The 22,272-nt window shown below is 31.6% G+C and overlaps 1 protein-coding gene across 3 annotated transcripts in view; it reads left to right on the plus strand.

The window, feature by feature from the left end:
• The window catches only part of snx7 (sorting nexin 7), a 34,076-nt gene extending 14,914 nt beyond the window's left edge, over positions 1–19,162 (plus strand). For 2 of the 3 annotated variants that reach the window (XM_051098676.1, XM_051098678.1), the window contains exons 8-10: positions 302–403; positions 7,789–7,941; positions 18,173–19,162. In XM_051098676.1, coding sequence (XP_050954633.1) covers positions 302–403; positions 7,789–7,941; positions 18,173–18,250 — 333 coding nt within the window. In that variant the 3' untranslated portion in view covers positions 18,251–19,162. The remainder of the gene's footprint in view (positions 1–301; positions 404–7,788; positions 7,942–18,172) is intronic. The other variant, XM_051098677.1, reaches the window with a different exon arrangement.
• Positions 19,163–22,272: the final 3,110 nt, after the last annotated feature.

Here is a 22,272-nt window from a genome sequence, read left to right on the forward strand (position 1 = left end):
AAAATATAAATAAATACCTTGTGAATTTTTTTTGAACTGGTTCATTTACACAAAAGAAGCAATTCACTAAAATGTAATTCCAGGTGAGGACATATGATTAATGCTTCTGTTTGCTCAAATGCTGACTGAATCTTTAAAGCTACGTGTGCAATGTAATGTGACAAAAACTGCGATGTAACAAGCAGTTGATGGCGTTTCTGAATTTCCATAGTGTGATGTTGCTCAGCAGTGAACGTGTTTTGTGACTTCAAGTCCAAACATGTCCATATTCATATTTCAATTGCTCATGTGTCTACTGAAGGAATCTAAGGTGCTGAGTTTAGCATGGGACAGCTTGGTGGGACGATCCCCTGAGGAGGTCAAACAGCAGAAACGACAGAAACTTAAGGGCGAGATTAAGGAGGTAACGTTTCGCCTTAGCGCTTGGGCTTGGCCTGACTAGCTTCTTCTGGCTTTATCTACTCAAAGGTTCGTTTGACATGGTAGATGGTTTTTCTGAGGTGACCACACCTTATTATGAGGGCGTGTTGTTGCCTTGTCTTTGTTTCACACATTTTTGCTTAGTTTAGGCCGCATGTGGCTTTACGTGTGAATGCTGTAGTGTGTGACGTCAACATCTACGCTGTCTAACATGCTGTGGCTATTCTGTGTGGATAACAGCCTAATTTTTCACTCTGCTGCTGAGCTTGTTAGTGTAGTAGGCTTTTTCCTATAGAATTAAGGTGTGGTGCATGTGACCTTTTGCAGACTTTGTGCTACAGACATAAATAAAACCTTAAATCATGTAGGCTGTTGAGGAGAAGTATGTTATTATGTTCTTGGAGATCAGGGCCAGTTGCAAGAGACTCATCAGGCTGGGCAAACCTTTAGTTATTTATTTATTTATTTATTTATTTATATATATATATATATATATTATATATATATAACCATTTTTTTCCAGTTTTATTGTCATTTTAGTATTTTTAGTATTTAAGTTAATTTAAATGAATTATTTTTAGTATATTCATTGTATCATTGTTACTTTAGGCATTTTTGTTTTTTATTTAAAGTGTTTGAGTTTTAGGGCTGCCAAAGTTTTGTTTAATCACATTTTTTAAATTTTAATAAATTATGTTTAGTTTACTTTAATTATTTTTTTCAATGTAGTTTCTAGCTTTTATTTAACATTTTACTATTTTAGAACTGCTGTAAACCTAAATAAATTGATTATTTTATTTTATGTTTTTAATTTAGTTTACTGTGACATTGTTACTTAAGCATTTCTTTTTATTTTCATTTTAGTATTTTAGGGCCAAAGTTAATATGTTAATTTTAATAAATTATTTTTAGTTTATTTTTTTCTATGTAGTTTACCCTACCATTGTATCACTGTTAATTTAAGCATTTCCAGCTTTTAACATTTACTATTTTAGGACTGCCAAGTAGGTAATGAGTAAACTTAAATAAATTGATAATTTTTTTTGTGTGTGTTTTTAATTTAGTTCACTGTGACATTGTTACTTCAATTAAAAGTTAAAGTTAATATATTTATTTATGTTTTATTTTAGTTGTTTTAGTGTAGTTCACCCTATCATTGTAACATTGTTACTTTAAGTAGTTTTAGTTTTTATTTAAAATTTTAGAGTTTTAGGGCTGCCAAAGTTAATGAGTAAACTTAAATAAACATATTATTTTATTTTTTTATTTTTTATTATTTAATTTGCAGTTTGTTTTTAATTTAGTTTACTGTGACATTGCAACTTTTTTCAGCATTTTTTTTTTTTTTTTTTTTTTTTTTTTAATTTTCAGTTTTATGGTAATTTTAGTATTTTAGGGCCGCCAAAGTTAATATATTAATTTTAATAAATTAATTTTAGTTTATTTTTAATTTGTTTTTTTCAGTATAGTTTTCTCTATCTTTGTATCATTGTTATTTTTAGTTTTTATTTATTTATTTTATTTTATTTAAAATTTATTTTAAATAAGTTAATGAGTAAACTTGATCATTTTATTTTCAGTTTGTTTTTAATTTAGTTTACTGTGACAATTTATTTTAGTTTAGTTTTAAAGTTGTTGTTTTTTTTTTTTTTTTTGTTTTTGTTTTTGTTTTTTTCCAGTGTAGATTACCCTATCGTTGTATCATTACTTTAAGCATTTTAGTTTTTATTTAAATTTTTTGTATTTTAGGGCTGCCAGAGTTAATGAGTCAACTTAAATAAATTGATTATTTTATTTTCAGTTTGTTTTTAATTTAGTTTTCTGTTTTTTTTTCTTTATTTTAATCCATTTTTGTGTTTTGTAGTACTGCCAGTTTGTTAACTATAATAGGTTTTTTTTATTATTACTTTTTTTTTTTTTTACCTTAAAATTGTTGCTTTTTCCCACATTTTTTTTTTATTTATAATGTTTCTTTTTATTTGCTTTTTTTATTTTAGAGCTGCCAAAGTTAACTTGCATCATTTAAAAATGGTCAACAGCATTACATTTCTCAATAATGGACTAGTGTTAACTTTTTAGTAGAAATCTAAAAATCATGTTAAATGCTGGCTAGTATCAAAAATCAAAAATAAAACATTTTTGTATGTTTTTATTTAAATAATTTTTTCCCATTTGTGTCAGTTTTTAATCTTCATTTGAGTTAAGAAAAATACATTTTATGTTAACCAAAATAATTACGTTTTAGTTCTAGATTTCGCTAGCGAAATGGTTTGTTATAATATCATAGAGGTTCCCATATGCAAGTTATGAAGCTCAAACCTGCTCTTCATCACTTCCTAATCCTACTTTTCCCCTTTTTTCCCCACTTAATTTCCTGCCATCTCTATACTTGTCACTCTAAACGAATGAGAAAAATACTGTAGGATGCCTGCATGTGCTTTCTCTCCAGTAGAGGGCGGTAAAGGTCACTATAAACAAGTGGAAAATCATCCCATTTATAGGAATCTAGGAGTCCCTTCAGTAGTGTTGACAAACTTGAATATGGGACTCAACCTCACCCAAGTTTGCTCAAGATGATTTATTCATTTAAGAATGGATGGTAGAGTCATTAGTTTGGCTTTATGTAAAAATCTGTGTATTTCACTGGCAGCAACATCAAATCAGCGGAACCTGCTTGTCAAAAGCAAGACGCGGCTGTAGACAACGTCTCGTCCCTAGAGCACTGCGTCCATTCACCAAACACAACTTCTGTTCCACAAGACAGCCTCACGTCTGATTCACACAAACGCACGCTACAATGGAAATGAGATGAAGCTCTGACAGACGGCTACCTTTTGACCTTCATTAGCTTACCTGTCAAACATCTCGCTCTCTCTTTCTTAAATGTTCCTCTCAGTCTTGGCCCACTGATCTGACATGCCACCGTTCCCACAGGCCTGTCATTCCCGACATCACTGGGCATGTTTACTGTTAATCTCTCACTATGTTTAAACACTGATAGTGTTGAGTGTCATCCGGATGTGCTTTCACCCCTAGAGAGCTCGTGCACTAAATAGAGTATGATAGAGTTGTTAACAGCCACCTTGTGAGCCAATCAGAAGCTGCGCAGTGACAGGAAAGATTTGTGCATTGTGCAAATATACACAATATGATAGAAAGTTTTCAACACCTCTGGAAAAACTTTAGGGGATTTACTATTTCAGCAACAAAGTCTAATTTTCTTTTAAAAACTTACTGACCTCAAGTAGCACAGGCAAATTTGGAGGCAGAGTAAATATGAACAAGTGACAATTATGATAGTCTGGTTTGAAAGCATATTCAAAGCTGTCAAATATGCTTAGCATCGTTTAAACAACTCGGTTAGACTTTCGAGACAACTCGCAGAGAGCCAAGAAACAAATTAACTTAATTACAGTGACTGATCTAGTTGATATCAGCATATCGAATTTATTCCTGCCTGCTCAGCAGGATTTTACAGGAGTTATACGCCTCAGTAATGAAAGTTTTTACAACACTCTAAAAATGGCCGTACGTCAGCAGTCTGACGGCAGAAGAGCTACTCTAATAATATTGGCGTTGCCATCTTGGTTTTAACTTGTCCGTTCAGAGCTACATGACTTGTCATCTCCAGAGTCACGGGTCAGGATTAGGGATGCGCAAAACTACATATTTTCAAAATTGGTTAGTCAGTATGTCATCCAGAGGATTAGTTGACTGTCTTATGGAAATCCTATACAGTTAGGCGGGTTTAGGGTTGTGACCACCAGACCTGATTAAATTCTTGGCAATGTATGTAAAATTCAACCCCTTTAGTAAAATAAATGATTTTCATCAAATAAATAGACTAAATAACAGCAAGCTTTTATTGCATTTCTTATTAAATGTTGAAAAGAGTTCCGCTGCTTAATAGTTTTGTGGAAATCATGATTTTAGTGCTGATTCTTTGAATAGAAAGGTCAAAAGCAACAGCATAACAAGGCAGCTTATATGCTTTTATCAACCTCTGTGCTGACTTTGATACTACCGATGGCAATATTTCTTTTACTAGGGTTAAAATTTATGTTGGTGTTAGGTGAATTGCATTGGCATGATTCAAATTGTACTTATCGCCTTGTAGCAGTAAATGAAAAGGCGTCATATTGATCACAGTTTAAATATGTAGTACCGCAAGACTCAGTTCTAGGACTGTTGCTTTTTACCCTGTACATGCTACCATTGGGAGATATCATTAAAGGGATGAAAATTCTGTCAAGGTATGAAAATGTAAATTCTGTCATTGATTACTCGCACTCATGTCGTTCCAAACCCTAGACCTTCGTTCATCTTCTGAACACAAAGTAAGATATTTTTGATGAAATCCAAGAACGTTCTGATCCTCCAAAGGCAATGTTCCCAGACCCAGAAACGTAAAGACATCATTAACGTAGTCCATGTGAAATCAGTGGTTCAACTGTAATTTTTTACGAAGCTAAGTCAATAGTTTTTGTGTGCAAAGACAACAAAAATAACGACTTTATTCAGTGTGTCGTGATACTCTTGTTAATGGCGGAAGACGCCAAAAAAAATTCTTACAGGTTTGGAATGACATGAGGGTGAGTAATTAATGGCAAAATTTTAATTTTTGGGTAAACCATCCCTTTAAGAAATCTGAAACTTGTTAGACTGACAATAGTCAGCTCTATATTACTTTGAGGCCTGCAAATCGTGCTTATCTAACTATTAACACCCTGTAGCAGTAAATAAAGAGAGGTGTCATACTGATCACAAGTTCAGTATGTAGTACCGCAAGGCTCAGTACTAGGACCGTTGCTTTTCACCCTGTACATGCTACCATTAGGTGATATCATTAATCTTCTGAACACAAAGTAAGATATTTTTGATGAAATCTAAGAACTTTCTGATCTTCCAAAGGCAATGTTCCCAGACCCAGAAACGTAGTAAAGACATCATTAACATAGTCCATGTGAAATCAGTGATTCAACCGTAATTTTACGAAGCTAAGAGAATAGTTTTTGTGTGCAAAGAAAACAAAAATTATGACTTTGTTCAGTGTGTCGTGGTAGTCTCGATAATGCTGGAAGACAGTGGCGCGAAAGAGTTGAATAAAGTCATTATTTTTGTTTTCTTTCCGCACAAAAAGTATTCTCATAACTTCATAAAATTACGGTTGAACCTGTGATGTCACATGGGCTATTTTAACAATGTCCTTAGTACCTTTCTGGGTCTGGCAATATTTCAGTTACAAGGGATGGTTTAACCAAAAATAAAAATTCTGTCATTACTCACTGTCATGTCATTCCAAACCCGTAAGAGCTTCGTTCATCTTCAGAACACAAATTCATATATTTTTAATGAAATCCGAGAGCTTTCTGACCTTTCATAGATGGCAGTGTAACTGAAATGCTCCCAGACTCAGAAATGTAGTAAGAATATCGTTAAAATAATCCATGTGATATCAGTGATTCAACTGACAAAGCTATGAGAACACTTTATTATGGTTGAACCACTGGACTATGTCAATGATGACCTTGCTACGTTTCTGGGTCTGGGAAGATTTCAGTTACATTGCTTTCTATGGAGGGTTAGAAAGCTCTCGGATTTCTTTAAAATATCTTTATTTCTGTTCTGAAGATGAACGAAGGTCTTACGGGTTTGGAACGACATGAGGGTGAGTACAATCCCTTTAAGAAAATTAAGAAACACTCCGTAGCAGTAAATGAAGAGGTGTCATATTGTTCCCAAGTTCAGTATGTAGTACCGCAAGGCTCAGTACTAGGACCGTTGCTTTTCACCCTGTACATGCTACCATTGGAAGATATCATTAAGAAACTTAAAACTCGTTACACTGACAATAGTCAGCTCTATATTTTTTTGAGGCCTGATGCAAATCGTACTTATCTGACCATTAACACTGTGTAGCGGTAAATGAAGAGGTGTCATATTGATCACAAGTTCAGTACGTAGTACCGCAAGTACTGCAAGGCTCAGTACTAGGACCATTGCTTTTCACCCTGTATATGCTACCACTGGGAGATATCATTAAGAAACTTAAAACTTGTTAAACTGACAATAGTCAGTTCTATATTTTTTTTGAGGTCTGATGCAAATCGTACTTATCTGACCATTAACACTCTGTAGCGGTAAATGAAGAGGTGTCATATTGTTCCCAAGTTCAGTATGTAGTACCACAAGGCTCAGTACTAGGACCGTTGCTTTTCACCCTGTATATGCTACCATTGGGAGATATCATTAAGAAACTTGAAACTTATTACACTGACAATTGTCAGCCCCTTATGTGACCTGTCGTAAGTAGCACAGGTATATTTGTAGCAATAGCCAACTATTATTACTAATTTTCTCCACATTTTGATTTTTTGCACCCTCAGATTCCAGATTTTGAAATAGATGTATCTCGGCCAAATATTGTCCTATTCTAACAAACCACACATCAATGGAAAGCCTATTTATTCAATCTCAATTTAAAAAAAATGACTCTTATGAATGGTTTTGTCGTCTAAGGTCACATGTTTATTTGAGGCCCTATGTAAATGGTACATATCTGACCATTAGCACTCTGTAGGATTAAATGAAGAGGTGTCATATTGTTCCCAAGTTCAGTATGTAGTACCACAAGGCTCAGTACTAGGACTGTTGCTTTTCACCCTGTATATGCTACCATTGGGAGATATCATGAAGAAACTTGAAACTTATTACACTGACAATTGTCAGCCCCTTATTTGACCCGTTGTAAGTATATTTGTAGCAATAGCCAACTATTATTACTAATTTTCTCAACATTTTTTTTTTTTTTTTGCACCCTCAGATTCCACATTTTGAAATAGTTGTATCTCTAAAAGATATTGTCCTATCCTAACAAACCATACATATATTCAATCTCAGTTTAAAAAAAGTTTACTCTTATGACTGGTTTTGTGGTCCGGGTCACATTTATTTGAGGCCCTATGTAAATTGTACGTATCTGACCATTACCACTCCGTAGGAGTAAATGAAGAGGTGTCATATTGATCATAAGTTCAGTATGTAGTACCGCAAGGCTCAGTACTAGGACCGTTGCTTTTCTGTACATGCTACCTTTGGGAGTATGGGAGTACTACCTTTCCTTGAGGCCTGATGCAACATTTGCAAAATTCATTAAAAATTAGATGACTAACTCCCTACTACTAAATTCAGAAAAACTATCTGACTCCTGACTGTTTTTCAATCCTAAAATATTTCTAAATAACAACACTTATCTTAAAACTTGGCTACTTGTGAATGGATTTTAATAGAGAAAGAAACTGGTTCCGTGATTCTCTACCAGCAGAGGCTAACTGGACCATGCTAACTAACCAATCCTTGTGTGTTCAGATGAGAGATGACCTGGATAAGACAGAGGACCGGCTGGAGTGGGCGAATAACGCACTCAAGAGCGACTGGACCCGCTGGCAGAAGGTCATGAGAAATGACCTACGATCAGCCTTCATCGACACGGCAGAGAGCAACGTCAGCTACTATGAAAAGGTGAGACCTTTGCTTTGTTTTTTGTGTTTCTTTACATGTCTTTTTATAATCTTGTTGACATTTTATAAAAGCAATAAGCCAATTGAGGTCGCCGGTTGCTACTCCAAATTTGATCAAGCTTTAAAACAGTGATGTAATTGAGAAAATTTCAGACATGAGAAATAAACATTCACAGCTATGAGGTGGTAAAAACCATTCCCGTTGAAGACTTGGACAAACCGCCAACAGATTTTACAGGGATGTGTGTGGCCATCTGCCTGCATTCATTTGCACAGCCGCCCTGGATGTGTGCCAGCAGAGGGTGGTAGTATCTCATTTTTATCCCTGCTGACAAGTAATTGCACTCCAAGTCTATAAATGTTGACATTGCTCACTAGATTGGACGCGTTTAAGCCGGTACACAGCTTAATTTATCTTTTTTAAAGCTTTCTTCCTCTGCTTTTCAGTCTTAAACAGTAAATTATGACCTCAAAGTTAAAAGTATTTTATAATAGCAACACAAAATAAGAAGCATAAGAAAAGTTTTAGAGATGTTGTGATCTCTGTTACCTGCTGTGCCCTCAGACGCCCTAGAGAACAACCTGTTATTGGACAAAAACAGATGAATGAGTTTATAGCGATAACGAATATGACATACTCTCTGTTTGGTCTCTAGAGAGGTTGAGGAGACAATCAACGGGAGATTTCAGATGCAAACAGAGTCAAAAATAAGCCGTGCTGTACGAGAACTGTCATTCACACCAGTGTTTGGGAAACTGCTTTAAATTAGTAGTTTGGCAAGCTGCCGTTTCAAAGTAGTTTTGACTGTAGAGAAAAACTAGCAGTGAAACTTAAGTCAGAGTGGCAGATGGTAAAATAAGACCTAATAAAATTTACTAAAATATGAATAAAAGCTAAATGCAATTATGAAATGGTCCGATTTTGTAAATTATTCTCCTAGGCCTTTTGTTTTGTATGCGACATTTATTTGCCAAATCCTTATACTTGTTTTTGAAACTCACAAGCAATTTCTAAGCGAAAATTGTCTCTATTTCAATTTTTTTTTAGTGTACTTGATCCAAATGGCCTCAAATAAAACTCTTGGGGAAAAAAAAAATTATATATACATATATATATATATATATATATATATATATATGAAGAGTTCAGATGCAAAACCAGCTAAAAGCCATCTCGGTCAAAAATGAGATAATGATACTGAGTGAATGCTCTCAACACATATTATACATCCATCAACTACTTTTTCTTCAAACTCGCTAAAAAAACAGCTTCAGCCCAATCAGAAGTACCAGTACTTACATAGAAACCTATACATCTGAGCCTGATAAAAATGCATTTTTTAAAGAAAGAAGTCAGATGGATTTAGCTGGTTTTGCATCTGAACTCTTCATATATATATATATATATATATATATATATATAATTTTTTTTTTTAAACTATGCCATAAACTACCTAAATTATCGTTAAACCAGCAACTAGTTGTTGTAGTGGATCTCTTTGAGATATCAGAATAATGGTAATAAAAATTTACTGTTAAATTTAGCAGCAGCACCGCATTTATAGCTTATTTTATTGTCTGATTTTGTAAATAATTCTCCTAGGCCTTTTGTTTTGTATGCAACATTTACTTGCCAAATCCTTATACTTGTTTTTGAAACTCACAAGCAATTTCTAAGTGAAAATTGTCTCTACTTTAATTTTTTTTAGTGTACTTGATCCAAATGGCCTCAAATAAAACTCTTGGGGAAAAAAAAATTATATATATATATATATATATATATATATATTTTTTTTTTTTTATATGTATGTATGTATGTGTGTGTGTGTGTGTGTGTGTGTGTGTGTGTGTATATATATATATATATATATATATATATATACATTTTTTTTTTTTTTTTTTTTTTTTTTAACTATGCCATAAACTACCTATCGTTTGTCAACTAGTTGTTGTATTGGATCTCTTTGAGATATCAGAATAATGGTAATAAAAAATTACTGTTAAATTTAGCAGCAGCACCACGTTTATAGCTTATTTTATTGTCGACAAGTACTGCAGTATGGTGTGCTGTTGTGTTTTTCACAAATAAAACTTGAACCTTAAACTTTTATTGCATTATTTTGAGTATGGTGCAGTTTCAGATAAAATGTGCCATTATGTGTTGAAATTTGTGCAATAAAGCTGAAATAATATTTAGGTACTGTTAAAACTAAACCACAAGAAATAGAAATAAATACTGCATGTTCTAGGGTTGTGCAGACAGCACACGTGTGTTTTTATGTAACCTCCAGGCAAAGAGGCATTTTTATTTAATGTGGAAGGAAGAGCCTGACAGCATCAAACACTGACCTAAAAGAGAATAAGGTGGGAGAAAAAGTAGAAAAACAGTGAGATGGTAGACGAATGAGAAAATGTGTTTGTGTTCGAGAACTTCACCAGCACTGATCTGTGGGGATATCAGTTAATAGAAAATCCAAGCTAGAAAATGTGGTTATTTTGTAGTGAAATTGAGTAAAGTCGTTCTTTTTGTTGTATTTGCTTACAAAAAGTATTTTTGTAGCTTCATAACATGATGGTTGAACCACTGATGTCACATGGACTGTTTTATCAATGTCCTTACTACCTTTCTGGGCCTTGAACGACGTAGTTGCGTTGCTGTTTATGCAGGGTCAGAAAACTTTTCGGATTTAATGAAAATATCTTCATTTGTGTTTTGAAGATGAATGAAAGTCTTATGGGTTTGGAATATGAATAAATGAATAGCAGATTTTAAATATCTTGCAATTAATTAACTGTTATGCTACTAATATTATTTGTTGTGAAAAGTTTTGTGTGTGTGTGTGGTGTTAGAGGTTATATGTTGGCATTTGTTTAGAGTTGCTCTGTGACTTATTAAAAAATAATTACTGAATCAGTGTATTTTGTTCCAGGTTTTACGGTGTAATAATTACTCTGCTGTAATATTAATCTTCAACTTTGTTCTCTGTTCTTCCCCCCTTGCACTTCCGCCATTCTCCCAGCTGAAGTAATTTTCTCATGACAAATGGGAAATAGCAGACAAGTCATTCTCCACTGACATGAGAAAAATGTATTTTCCACCTCAGATTGTGACCGTTTCATTTTCATTTTTGAGCTGGAAGGGTCAGCCGGTGTACGTTAAAGAGATAGTTCACCCAAAAATTGCATAAAGTTAAATTGTGGCATATTTACCATTATGTTGTTACAAAACTGTGTGTCTGTTTTTTCCTATGGAACACATAAGAATGATTCATTATTATGAATTCTAATTATTTTTATTTTATTTTTAAATATTTTTTAAGTTATTTTTATGATTATTATTGTTATTATTGTATACAGTATCTCACAAAAGTGAGTACACCCCTTACATTTCAGCAGTCATTTTAGTATATCTTTTTTTTTTAAGGGACAATACTATAGAAATGAGACTTGGATATATTTTAGAGTAGTCAGTGTGCAGCTTGTATAGCAGTGTATGTTTACTGTCCCCTAAAAAAACAGTCAAAACAGCTGGCAACAAATTTGAGTACACCCTAAGTGATAACAGCACTATGTCATTTAACCATGCAAAGCCACATGTCCTATTCATCATGTTCATGTTTTTGTCTGCTTGACAGGACCATACAAAGTTGTGTGTCTTGTATTACAGCAGTTAAAAAGTAGAAGGTCCGCTTGTCAGAGCTCAGACCATACGCTGCACACTGCAACAAATCGGTTTGCATTGGCGTCTTCCGAGAAGGTAGCTCCTTCTGAAGCTGGCTGACAAGAAAGCCCGCAAACAGTCTGCTGAAGACAACCTGTCCAAGAGCATGAATTAGTGAAACCATGTCCTATGGTCTGATGAGACTAAGATAAACTTGTTTGGCGTCCAGCATGTGTGGTGAGGCCCTTTTGAGGAGTACCAAGAAAATTGTGTCTCTCCTACAGTCAAGCATGGTGGTGGTAGCGTCATGGTCTGGGGCTGCATAAGTGCTGCTGGTAATAGGGAGCTGCGGTTCATTGAGGGAAACATGGATTCCATTATGTACTGTACATTTCTGAAGCAGAACATGATGCCCTCCCTTTAGAAACTGGGCCGAACGGCAGTTTTCCAACATGATAATGACCCCAAACACACCACCAAGATGACAGTTGCCTTGCTGAGGAAGGCGCAGGTGAACATGATCTGACCTGAGCCCTATTGAACACCTATGGGGCATCCTCTAGTCTAGCGGAAGGTGGAGAAGCACCATGTGTCTAACGTCCAGCAGCTCCATGATTTCATTATAGAGGATTTGAAGAGGATTCCGGCAACAACCTGTGCAGCTCTGGTGAATTTCATGCCCAGAATGATTAAGGCAGTGTTAGATAACAATGATGCTAACACAAAATAATGACACTTTGGGCACAGTTTTGACAAGTTCACTTAGGGTGTACTCACTTTTGTTGCCAGCTGTTTTGACAAAAATGGCTGTATGTTGATTTATTTTCAGGGGACAGTAAATATACACTGCTATACAAGCTGCACATTGACTACTCTAAAATATATCCAAGTTTTATTTCTATAGTATTGTCCCTTGAGAAGATATACTAAAATGATTGCTGAAATGTGAGTGAAATATATATATATATATAAAGATATAAAGACATTTTCATTTTACTTCCCTGTAAAAGTCAACTGTAACATTGTTAAATATAATATTTAATATAATATTAACATAATTATGCATTTAATTGTACTGTCTTATTACTTATAATGAATATGTAATGTACATTTTCATAATTATATTTAATGTTTAATTTGTGTATTGAATTTTATATATATATATATAAAATGTATGTATATGTGTAATTATATAATTTACATTTTCATAATTATATTTAAGATTTAATTTGTATATTGATATAATTTATATATTATATTAATTATATTATTTTCATATTGGGTATGTTTAATATAAGTTTAGGTATTAAATTATTCCTAAAAGTATCAGTAAATTAAGTAATATAAATGATATTTTCATCATTGTATATAATATTTATGTATATTGATATAATTACAATGACTATAAATCTATCCATCTATTAATTATTGTTAATTATTAATATATATTATAATTAGTACAATTTATATATATATATATATATATATATATATATATATAAATTAAATTATACTAAATTAATATCAGTAAGTTAATATAAATTAATCTAATCATAAATAATCATATTATATATTAAATCTAAATATTAAAATGTTAATAAATTATAATTTATATTTTAATTCATATTTTTATTTTGTATTTGTATTGTATATATTTAATGTAGTTTAGATATTATTCTTTATACTAAATTAATATCAGCTTCCAGGTCAAAACAACAACAGTGCACTACTGTATAATTATTAATTATTACTCAATTTCATATTTAAATTATTATTTTTTTTATATATATATATTCATAAAGACATTTGCATTTGACCTCTGCTCCCTGTACACATCATTAAACTGTAACGATGCAATCTCTAATATAAGGAACAATGCAACCCAGCATACTGGTGTGGGCGGACATTCAACATTTGCATGCCGCTTCATACAAAAAAAAAAAAAAAAACACAGCAGCCATGTACTGCAACATGGCAACTTCAGAGAATTGCCATGGAGATGCCATAGCAACAAGCCTGTAGCTGAAACGATAGCAAAGATGAGGAAGCTGTCATTAAATGTTAGATATAATTCAGCAGCACAGAGCCTTCGCAGGGTTTTCAAACACAGACAGCTGAAACATTCCTCTTGTTAAAGCAACAGCTGATGCAACTGATGTTTAAAAATTCACATCTCAAGCCCTTCGACCGTCTCTCTCCCTTCCTGTAGCTGAAACAGAAGTGTTGTTCGCTGTCTGATCTGTGCAGTTACGTCTCAGGTGTGTCTGTGTTGATGTGTTTTATTATTCATGCATCGCTGCCCGATTAGCAGCGAATTTGGCTGAGCTTGTGTCAAGCTAATGACCCTCCTGGTAACACAAGAGCCATTATAGAGACTGGTAAGCATGTGTCAAACTCTCAAGACGACTGAAATTGGTGTTGACATGTTCAACAAATCAGTGATCTGGAATGATCACATGGGTTTTATATTGTGCCTTTCTGCCTTTATTATAGTTTTATTGTGTCCTCATGTGCACGGCATTGCAAATACAGCTTTAGTTGTTGATTCTGAGGTTTCTAGAACATGTTGTGTTCAACTTTTCTTTGTTCTCGTTTCTTTTTTCTCGCACTTCCACATTGACCGTTTTCTTAGCTGAAGTAATTTTCTCACGACAAATGGGAAAATTGCAGACGTGTCTTTCTTTGCTGAGATCAGAAAAACACATTTTCCACCTTTGAATGGAACAGCTTCATTTTCATTTTTCTTGTCCTCATTTGACCAAGTTGTGCTAGAAGGGTCAATCAGTGTTCTTTAAGAATAGTTTAGTGTACTAGTGTAGTTTATTGTGTTTTAGGGATAGTTCACCCAAAAATTTCAATTGTGTCATCATTTATGCACTCATCTCATTCCAAACCTGCATGACTTTTTCTTCTGTTTTGTTTGATTGTTTCTTTATTTATCGCATATTTGTTGGCTGTTTTTAATCGTGATTAAATTATAACATTTGTTTATTAATATAATTATACATTTAATTAATTATACTAATATAATATATGTATTATTTAAATAATTTCTATAATATCTGGATATTAATATTTTAATTATTGAAAACTGTATATTTTATATATTATTTATATATTCATAATTATGCTATTTATATTTATTATTATTTATTTTATTATTTATTTATATATAAATAAAATTAATTAATGATACTATTTTATTTGAATTATTTATTATTAAATTATTTTTATAATAATTGGATATTAAAATGTTCATTTTATATATATATATATATATATATATATATATATATATATATATATATATATATATATATATATAAGATTATAATTCTTATATATTTTATTATAATTAATATATATATATATATTGTATCATTTATATATTCATAATTATACTATTTATATTTACGTTTATTTAAATTAATTTATTTATAATTTATAATATTTGTAAATTGCTATTTTTTTATAGATATACTAATATTTTAATTTATTTATAATACTTGTATGTTAATATATTTAAATTATGGAACATTGGCGTGTTATTTATTGAATGTTGGTGTCTGCTATTAATTAATTTTAAATTTAATTAGATATTTATATATTAATATAATTATAATTATAAGTGTCACTATTTGAATTAATTTATAGTACTTTGATATGAATGTATTTTCATTATGGGACATTGGCATGCTAATTATTGAATGCTGGTGTCTGTTATTAATTATAATTAAATTTAATTAGATATTTATATATTAATATAATTATAATTATAAGTGTCACTATTTGAATTAATTTATAGTACTTTGATATGAATATATTTTCATTATGGGACATTGGCATGCTAATTATTGAATGCTGGTGTCTGTTATTAATTATAATTAATTTATTTATAATTTATATATTCATATAATTCATTTATATTTTCATATATATATATATATATATATATATATATATATATATGTATATGTATATATATATTTGATGTGTAATATGTATATAGATAGATATATTTTAGATAATATTTTTAAATTAATTTATTTATAATATTTGTTTATTGATATATTTTAATTATTGAATGTTGGTGTCTGTTATTAATTATAATTTATTTATTAATATAATTATAATTTATATTTTCATATTTATTTTAATATTAATAATTAAATTAGTATTATACTAACTATATTATTTAAATTATATATAATTAGCATAATTAAGACAAAAAAGTGTATATATACATATATATACATGTGTGTGTATATATATATATATATATATATATATATATATGTTATATGTATATATACACACACTTTTTTTTCTTAATTATGCTAATTATATCTCTTTATTGAAGACTAGTGTCGGTTACTAATTATGTTATATTAATATTTTTTTAATTATAATATTTATTAATAGAATTTATATTTTCAATTATTTATATAATGTTTTTATTTTATTTATATTTTTATATTTACTATTATTTTAATTAGTTTATAATACTTGTATATGAATATACATATGATTGTTTTTATTTATTTATTTTATTTATTTATTTTAGAATGTCGATCCAAAAAGCGATTCAGGTTTGTGTTGCACTTACTGACCATTAACCATAGCAAAATCATCATTATTTGCTGTCAACATAGTTTCATTCTTTTGCTCTATGAATTCACAGATTCCCAGATTTCTCTAAACTTTAGCAAGCAAAATATGATCATTCTTTGCATATGCTTTTATTCTAATCCTACATTTATGTGAATGACAGTGAATGGCACTGAGCGACCGCTGTTTTAACCGCCGCAGCTTAATCAATATGTTGAACTTGAGTGACACAGATGTCCACTGCTTCCTTAAACTCCACTGTTTGGTACTGAGACAAATATAGCCGTGTCCTAGTGTGATTTGGAGGGCGACTGTGGTCCGGCGGCCTCACGCACAGCCTGTCCAAAGTCGTTTACTGAGGTCACGTCAAGTCTGAATCCTGTGGTGATGGAGTGCATTGATTAACTGCTTTTGACAGTCGGTCAGCCGCAGCCAACACACCTCCAGAGCTTCTGCTGTGAAACACGCTCGCGAGCCGCATCTGAGCCGTTTGGGCCGAGGGGTGTTGAGGTGTTTAGGGGTCTGGGCGGCAGCTGATGAGTCCCAGAGAGGACATTTATCAAGGGCTTAGAATCTTGACACCTAAATGGCACTCGGGATGAGGAGCCACCGCAGCCTGTGAATGAAATTGGAAACCAAATGGCAGCCACTTGTCAGGCCTCACGGTTAACGCTTTTTAAACTTCTATTTATTTCACTGCAGTCAAACGTTTTTACTGATGTGAGAATGTTTAAAAAAAAAAAGTCTTAAAGTCTTAGATGGATGTATGTATTACATATTACAAATTAAATACAAATTAAATACATATTTAATTATTTAGTATATAGTATAATTTATATATTTATAATTATACTATTTATATTTAATATTATTTAAATGGATGCATTTAGAATTATTAATAACATTTGTTTATAGATATAGTTATAGTATTTACTATTATTTAATATTATGTTAATATATATTAATTATTGAACATCGGTGTGTTATTTTCAAATGTTGGTGTCTTATTATAATTAAGTTATATTATATTAATTAAATTCTAATTTATATTTTCATAATTATACTAGTTATTATTAGTATATTTTAGTATAATTATTTAAATATATTTTAAAATTATATCATTTAGATTATAATTATATATTTTATTGTAAAATATTATCATCTATCATATGTAATATATACAATATAAAACTTACATATATTTTTTATGATTTAGTATGTTATATAATTTATATATTCAGACTTGTACTATTTTTATTTAATAATTATTATTAAATTATTAAATATATTTACTAATTATTTTTATTTATTTATAATACTTATAACATATATATATATATATATATATATATATATATATATATTTTTTTTTTTTTTTTTTTTTTTTTTTTTTAATTATTGAACATTATTTTTTTCAGTGGTGGTGTCTGTTATTATAATAAAATTCAATTTAGATATATAATTATAATTTATATTTTCTAATATTTTACTGTATTAGTATAATTATTTAAATATATTTTTAAATTATTCATAAATTATTCTAAAATAATATATTCTATAATATGTGTAATATATAATATAATAATATTCAGAATTTACAATTTTTAGTTGTTATTATTTACATTTATTTGTAATTTATATTTGTGTATTGATGTTTATGATATACTAATATACTAAATTACTAATATTTAAAATTGAGTTATATATTAATAAATTTTAATTAAGTTAACCGATTTATATATATATATATATATATATATATATATATATATATATATATATAAAATTTAAATCATAATAACATAATTATTATATTAATAATAATATTATACATATTATTAATTATTAAAATGTATATATATAATTTATAGATTTAGAATTATATAATTTACATTAATGATCATTCATTGCATTTCAGTTATTTACTAAGTGACATGTATTTATTCCATCTGTTCTCTTGCAGTGTTTGGCTGTATGGGAGTCGTTCTTGCATTCTCAAAGGACAGACGCTGAAGAAAATGGAAAGGTTGACTTTTCCTAATCTCTCATGGTGCTTATATCTGAACGGGACGACCAAAGATGCTTTTATTCCTACAGAAACCAGTAAGATTCATATTTAGAGACTGAGGCACCAAAGAGAGGGACAGTCGCCCTGTACAAACGTCTCCACGTTCAACAACGAAATGAACAGTACGTTTGGCCCACGTTTGAATTCTTTTGATAATAGGGGAAAATAACGTTGCCAAATCTTTTATACTGAGAACTTTTTTTCCATTTTTGTTTATAAAAATACAACACAAAAATAATTCCTGGAAAATGAAGATGCACACACTATGGCTTTATTGCATCAGCTGACCTTTCTAGTGTGGATTTTATCCATATGATGTTTGAGATTCATACGCCCTGCCCTTTTGCAGATCAATGCAAATGCTGTTTACCTCTTATCAGAGCTGCCTCGCTGCAAAAACCATTCGATTAGTGTAGAAATAAATATAAATGCACTCTGAATCTATGCATTTCTTACATCGGACTGGATTGATCATTGTGCGATTCCATTCAGGTTACTGAAGCTGAATCTATATGCCAACATCATATATTGAAGAAAATCCTCACATTCCAGAATTGTTTACATGTTATTGAAGTGCATAAAATCAAAAGAATTTACCTGTTGCCTTTGAATATAAAATGAGTGTATTGTTTTAGATACTTCGATATGATTTTGAATGCAGTGCACTAATATCGTAATGTGTAATAAATTGCGAACTGATTTAAAACTCTGCTTTTACAGATCATTAGTGAATTTAATGTCTTGGAATTGTAAAGAAAAAAATGATTGAAAGAAGTCTTGTGGTGTGTGTTTTTAATTCTGTCTCGAGGGAAAATAAGCAAACAGTGCAGTACGTTGGATCCTGAACTGGGTTACCATCACAGTTTGATCACATGAAATATTAAAAAGCTCTTTAAATAACTCTGTGCTGTACAATTATTGCATTAGTTATTGGAGTAATTGATTAAACAAAAAACAGTGTACTTTAGGGTTAATTATAGCGTCTTGACCAAACCAGTTCTTTTTAGTAAAAGAAAAGATACGGTTCAACCTATATTGTATGACTCATGAACAAATGACTCTTATGAACAGGTTCTTTTTAGTGAATCAAAACGTACGGTGCAACCAATGTAGCCTGATTAACAAACGAATAACTATAATGTACTGGTTCTTTTTAGTGAATCAAAAGCATACGGTGCAAATGGTGTAGCCTGATTCACAAACAAATGGCTCTTATGAACTGATTCTTTTTTAGTGAATCAAAAACAGTGCAAACAATGTAGCCTGATTCACATACAAATGACTCTTATGGACAGGTTCTTTTTAGTAAATCAAAAGCATACAGTGCAATGTAGCCTGATTCAAAAGCAAATGACTCTTATGGACAGGTTCTTTTAGTGAATCAAAGCATATGGCACAAATGGTGTAGCTTGATTCACGAACAAATGACTCTTATAAACAAGATTTTTTTTTGTGAATCAAATAATACAGTGCAAATAATGTAGCATGATTCACAAGCAAATGACTCATTAACAGGTTCTTTTTAGTGAATTAAAAGCATACAGTGCAATGCAGCCTGATTCACAAGCAAATGACTCTTATGGACAGGTTCTTTTAGTGAATCAAAAGCATACAGTGCAAATGGTGTAGCCTGATTCACAAACAAATGACTCTTATGAACTGGTTCTTTTTTAGTGAATCTAAAACAGTGCAAGCAATGTAGCCTGATTCACATACAAATGACTCTTATAAACAATTTTTTTTTGGTGAATCAAAACATACAGTGCAAATAATGTAGCATGATTCACAAGCAAATGACTCATGAACCAGTTCTTTTTAGTGAATTAAAAGCATACTGTGTAAACAATACTGCCTGATTGACAGGCAAATGACTCTTATGAACTGTTTATTTTTGTGAATCAAAGCATACAGTGCAAATGATGTAGCCTGATTCACAAACAATTGACTCATATGAACAGGTTGTTTTTGTGAATCAACAACACAGTGCAACCAGTGTAGCCTTATTAATGAACAGATTGTTATGAACTGGTTCTTTTTAGTAAATCAAAAGCATACAATGCAATGTAGCCTGATTCACAGCAAATGTCTCTTATGGAGAGGTTCTTTTAGTGAATCAAAGCATATGGCGCAAATGGTGTAGCCTGATTCACAAACAAGTTACTCTTATGAACAGGTTCTTTTTGTGAATCAAAGCATGCAGTGCAAATTATGTAGCCTGATTCACAAACGAATGACTCATATGAACAGTTCTTTTTGTGAATCAACAACACAGTGCAACCAGTGTAGCCTTATCAATGAACAGACTGTTATGAACTGGTTCTTTTTAGTGAATCAAAAACAGTGCAAACAATGTAGCCTGATTCACAAGGAAATGACTCATGAACAGGTTCTTTTTAGTGAATCAAAGCATACAGTGCAAATGATGTAGCCTGATTCACAAACAAATGACTCATATGTACAGTTCTTTTTGTGAATCAACAACTGTTATGAAGTGGTTCTTTTTAGTGAATCAGAAACAGTGGAAACAATGTAGCCTGATTCACATACAAATGACTCTTATTCATAAGATTTTTTTTAGTGAATCAAAACATACAGTGCAAACAATGTAGCCTGATTCACAAGCAAATGACTCATGAACAGGTTCTTTTTAGTGAATCAAAAGCATACAGTGTAATTTAGCCTGATTCACAAGCAAATGACTCTTGTGAACAGGTTCTTTTTTAGTGAATCAAAAACAGTGCAAACAATGTATCCTGATTCACATACAAATGACTCTTATGAACTGTTTTTTTTTGTCAATCAACAACACAGTGCAAACAGTGTAGCCTCATTCATGAACAGACTGTTATGAACTGGATATTTTTAGTGAATTAAAAGCATACAGTGCAAACAATGTAGTCTGATTCACAAATCAATGACTCTTATGAACAGGTTCCTTTAATGAGTCAAAAGCATACAGTGTGAACAGAGTAGCCTGATTCATAAACAAATGATTCTTATGAATAGGTTCTTTTCTTGAGAATCAAACCACAATGCAACCAATATAGCCTCATTAATTAACAGACTGTTATTACCAGGTTATTTTTAGTGAATCAAAAGCATACAGTGCAACCAACATAGCCTGATTCACAAGTGTCTTTAATGAACGGGTTCTTTTTAGAGAACTAAAAGCAAACAGTGCAAAAAATGTAGCGTGATTTACAAACAAATGACTTAAGTCATATTTTAAGCACATGTAAAATATCATTTTGAGAGAAAATCAACTGATATCTTAGAGTTTTGAAGTACATTCAGTTTCTTCAGCAGACCCCTTTCTCTGGACCACTGAAGTTTGTCCATGTGGACATGAATATTCCAGAAGCATGGAATGTGAAGAGGAAAACCAAGCCCAGACTTATCCCAATCCAAATCCCAACACTTTCACCAAATGTCTTAAAGTTATGCACCCTCAGACTTAATCACTATTGCTTCCACAGCAATATTAATTTTATATTTGGTTTAAAATTAAGTGCACTACAAATGTAAAAGCACATGAAGTTTATTCCATGGCTCTTTCATTTTTCCCTGCCATCAGCAGCAGCTGTTCCCTGACTCAAGCATCTGAGCCTTCGCTGGCAGAAAGCAGCTCTGCTCTGGGCTTTCCTCATGGAGACTTGGAGAAGGAAAGTACATGAATGCCTGAGTGACCAGATGGATCAGACAGCCTCAGGGAAGCCCACAGTTTCCTTCCACTCGTCATGCTTCTATCTGTTTCTTTCAGTATCTTCCAGCACAAGACTTCAGCGTGACTAAAGAGAAACTGCCAGAGCAAGATTTCGAATCCTGCCATTTTAATGGCGTTCTCATTGCCTTAGATGTTTCTCGTCAAACTCTTTAGAAAATGAAATGCACTACATACATTAAGAGCAGGTATGCACATTAATATTTTGGTAAGTTTTGTTCATTAGCTGTTGGCAATGGGAAGGCCGCTGTCATACCTCACCTTGGCGAGTTAT

Source organism: Labeo rohita, chromosome 24 (genome assembly GCF_022985175.1).
Source record: "Labeo rohita strain BAU-BD-2019 chromosome 24, IGBB_LRoh.1.0, whole genome shotgun sequence".
Taxonomy (NCBI): domain Eukaryota; kingdom Metazoa; phylum Chordata; class Actinopteri; order Cypriniformes; family Cyprinidae; genus Labeo; species Labeo rohita.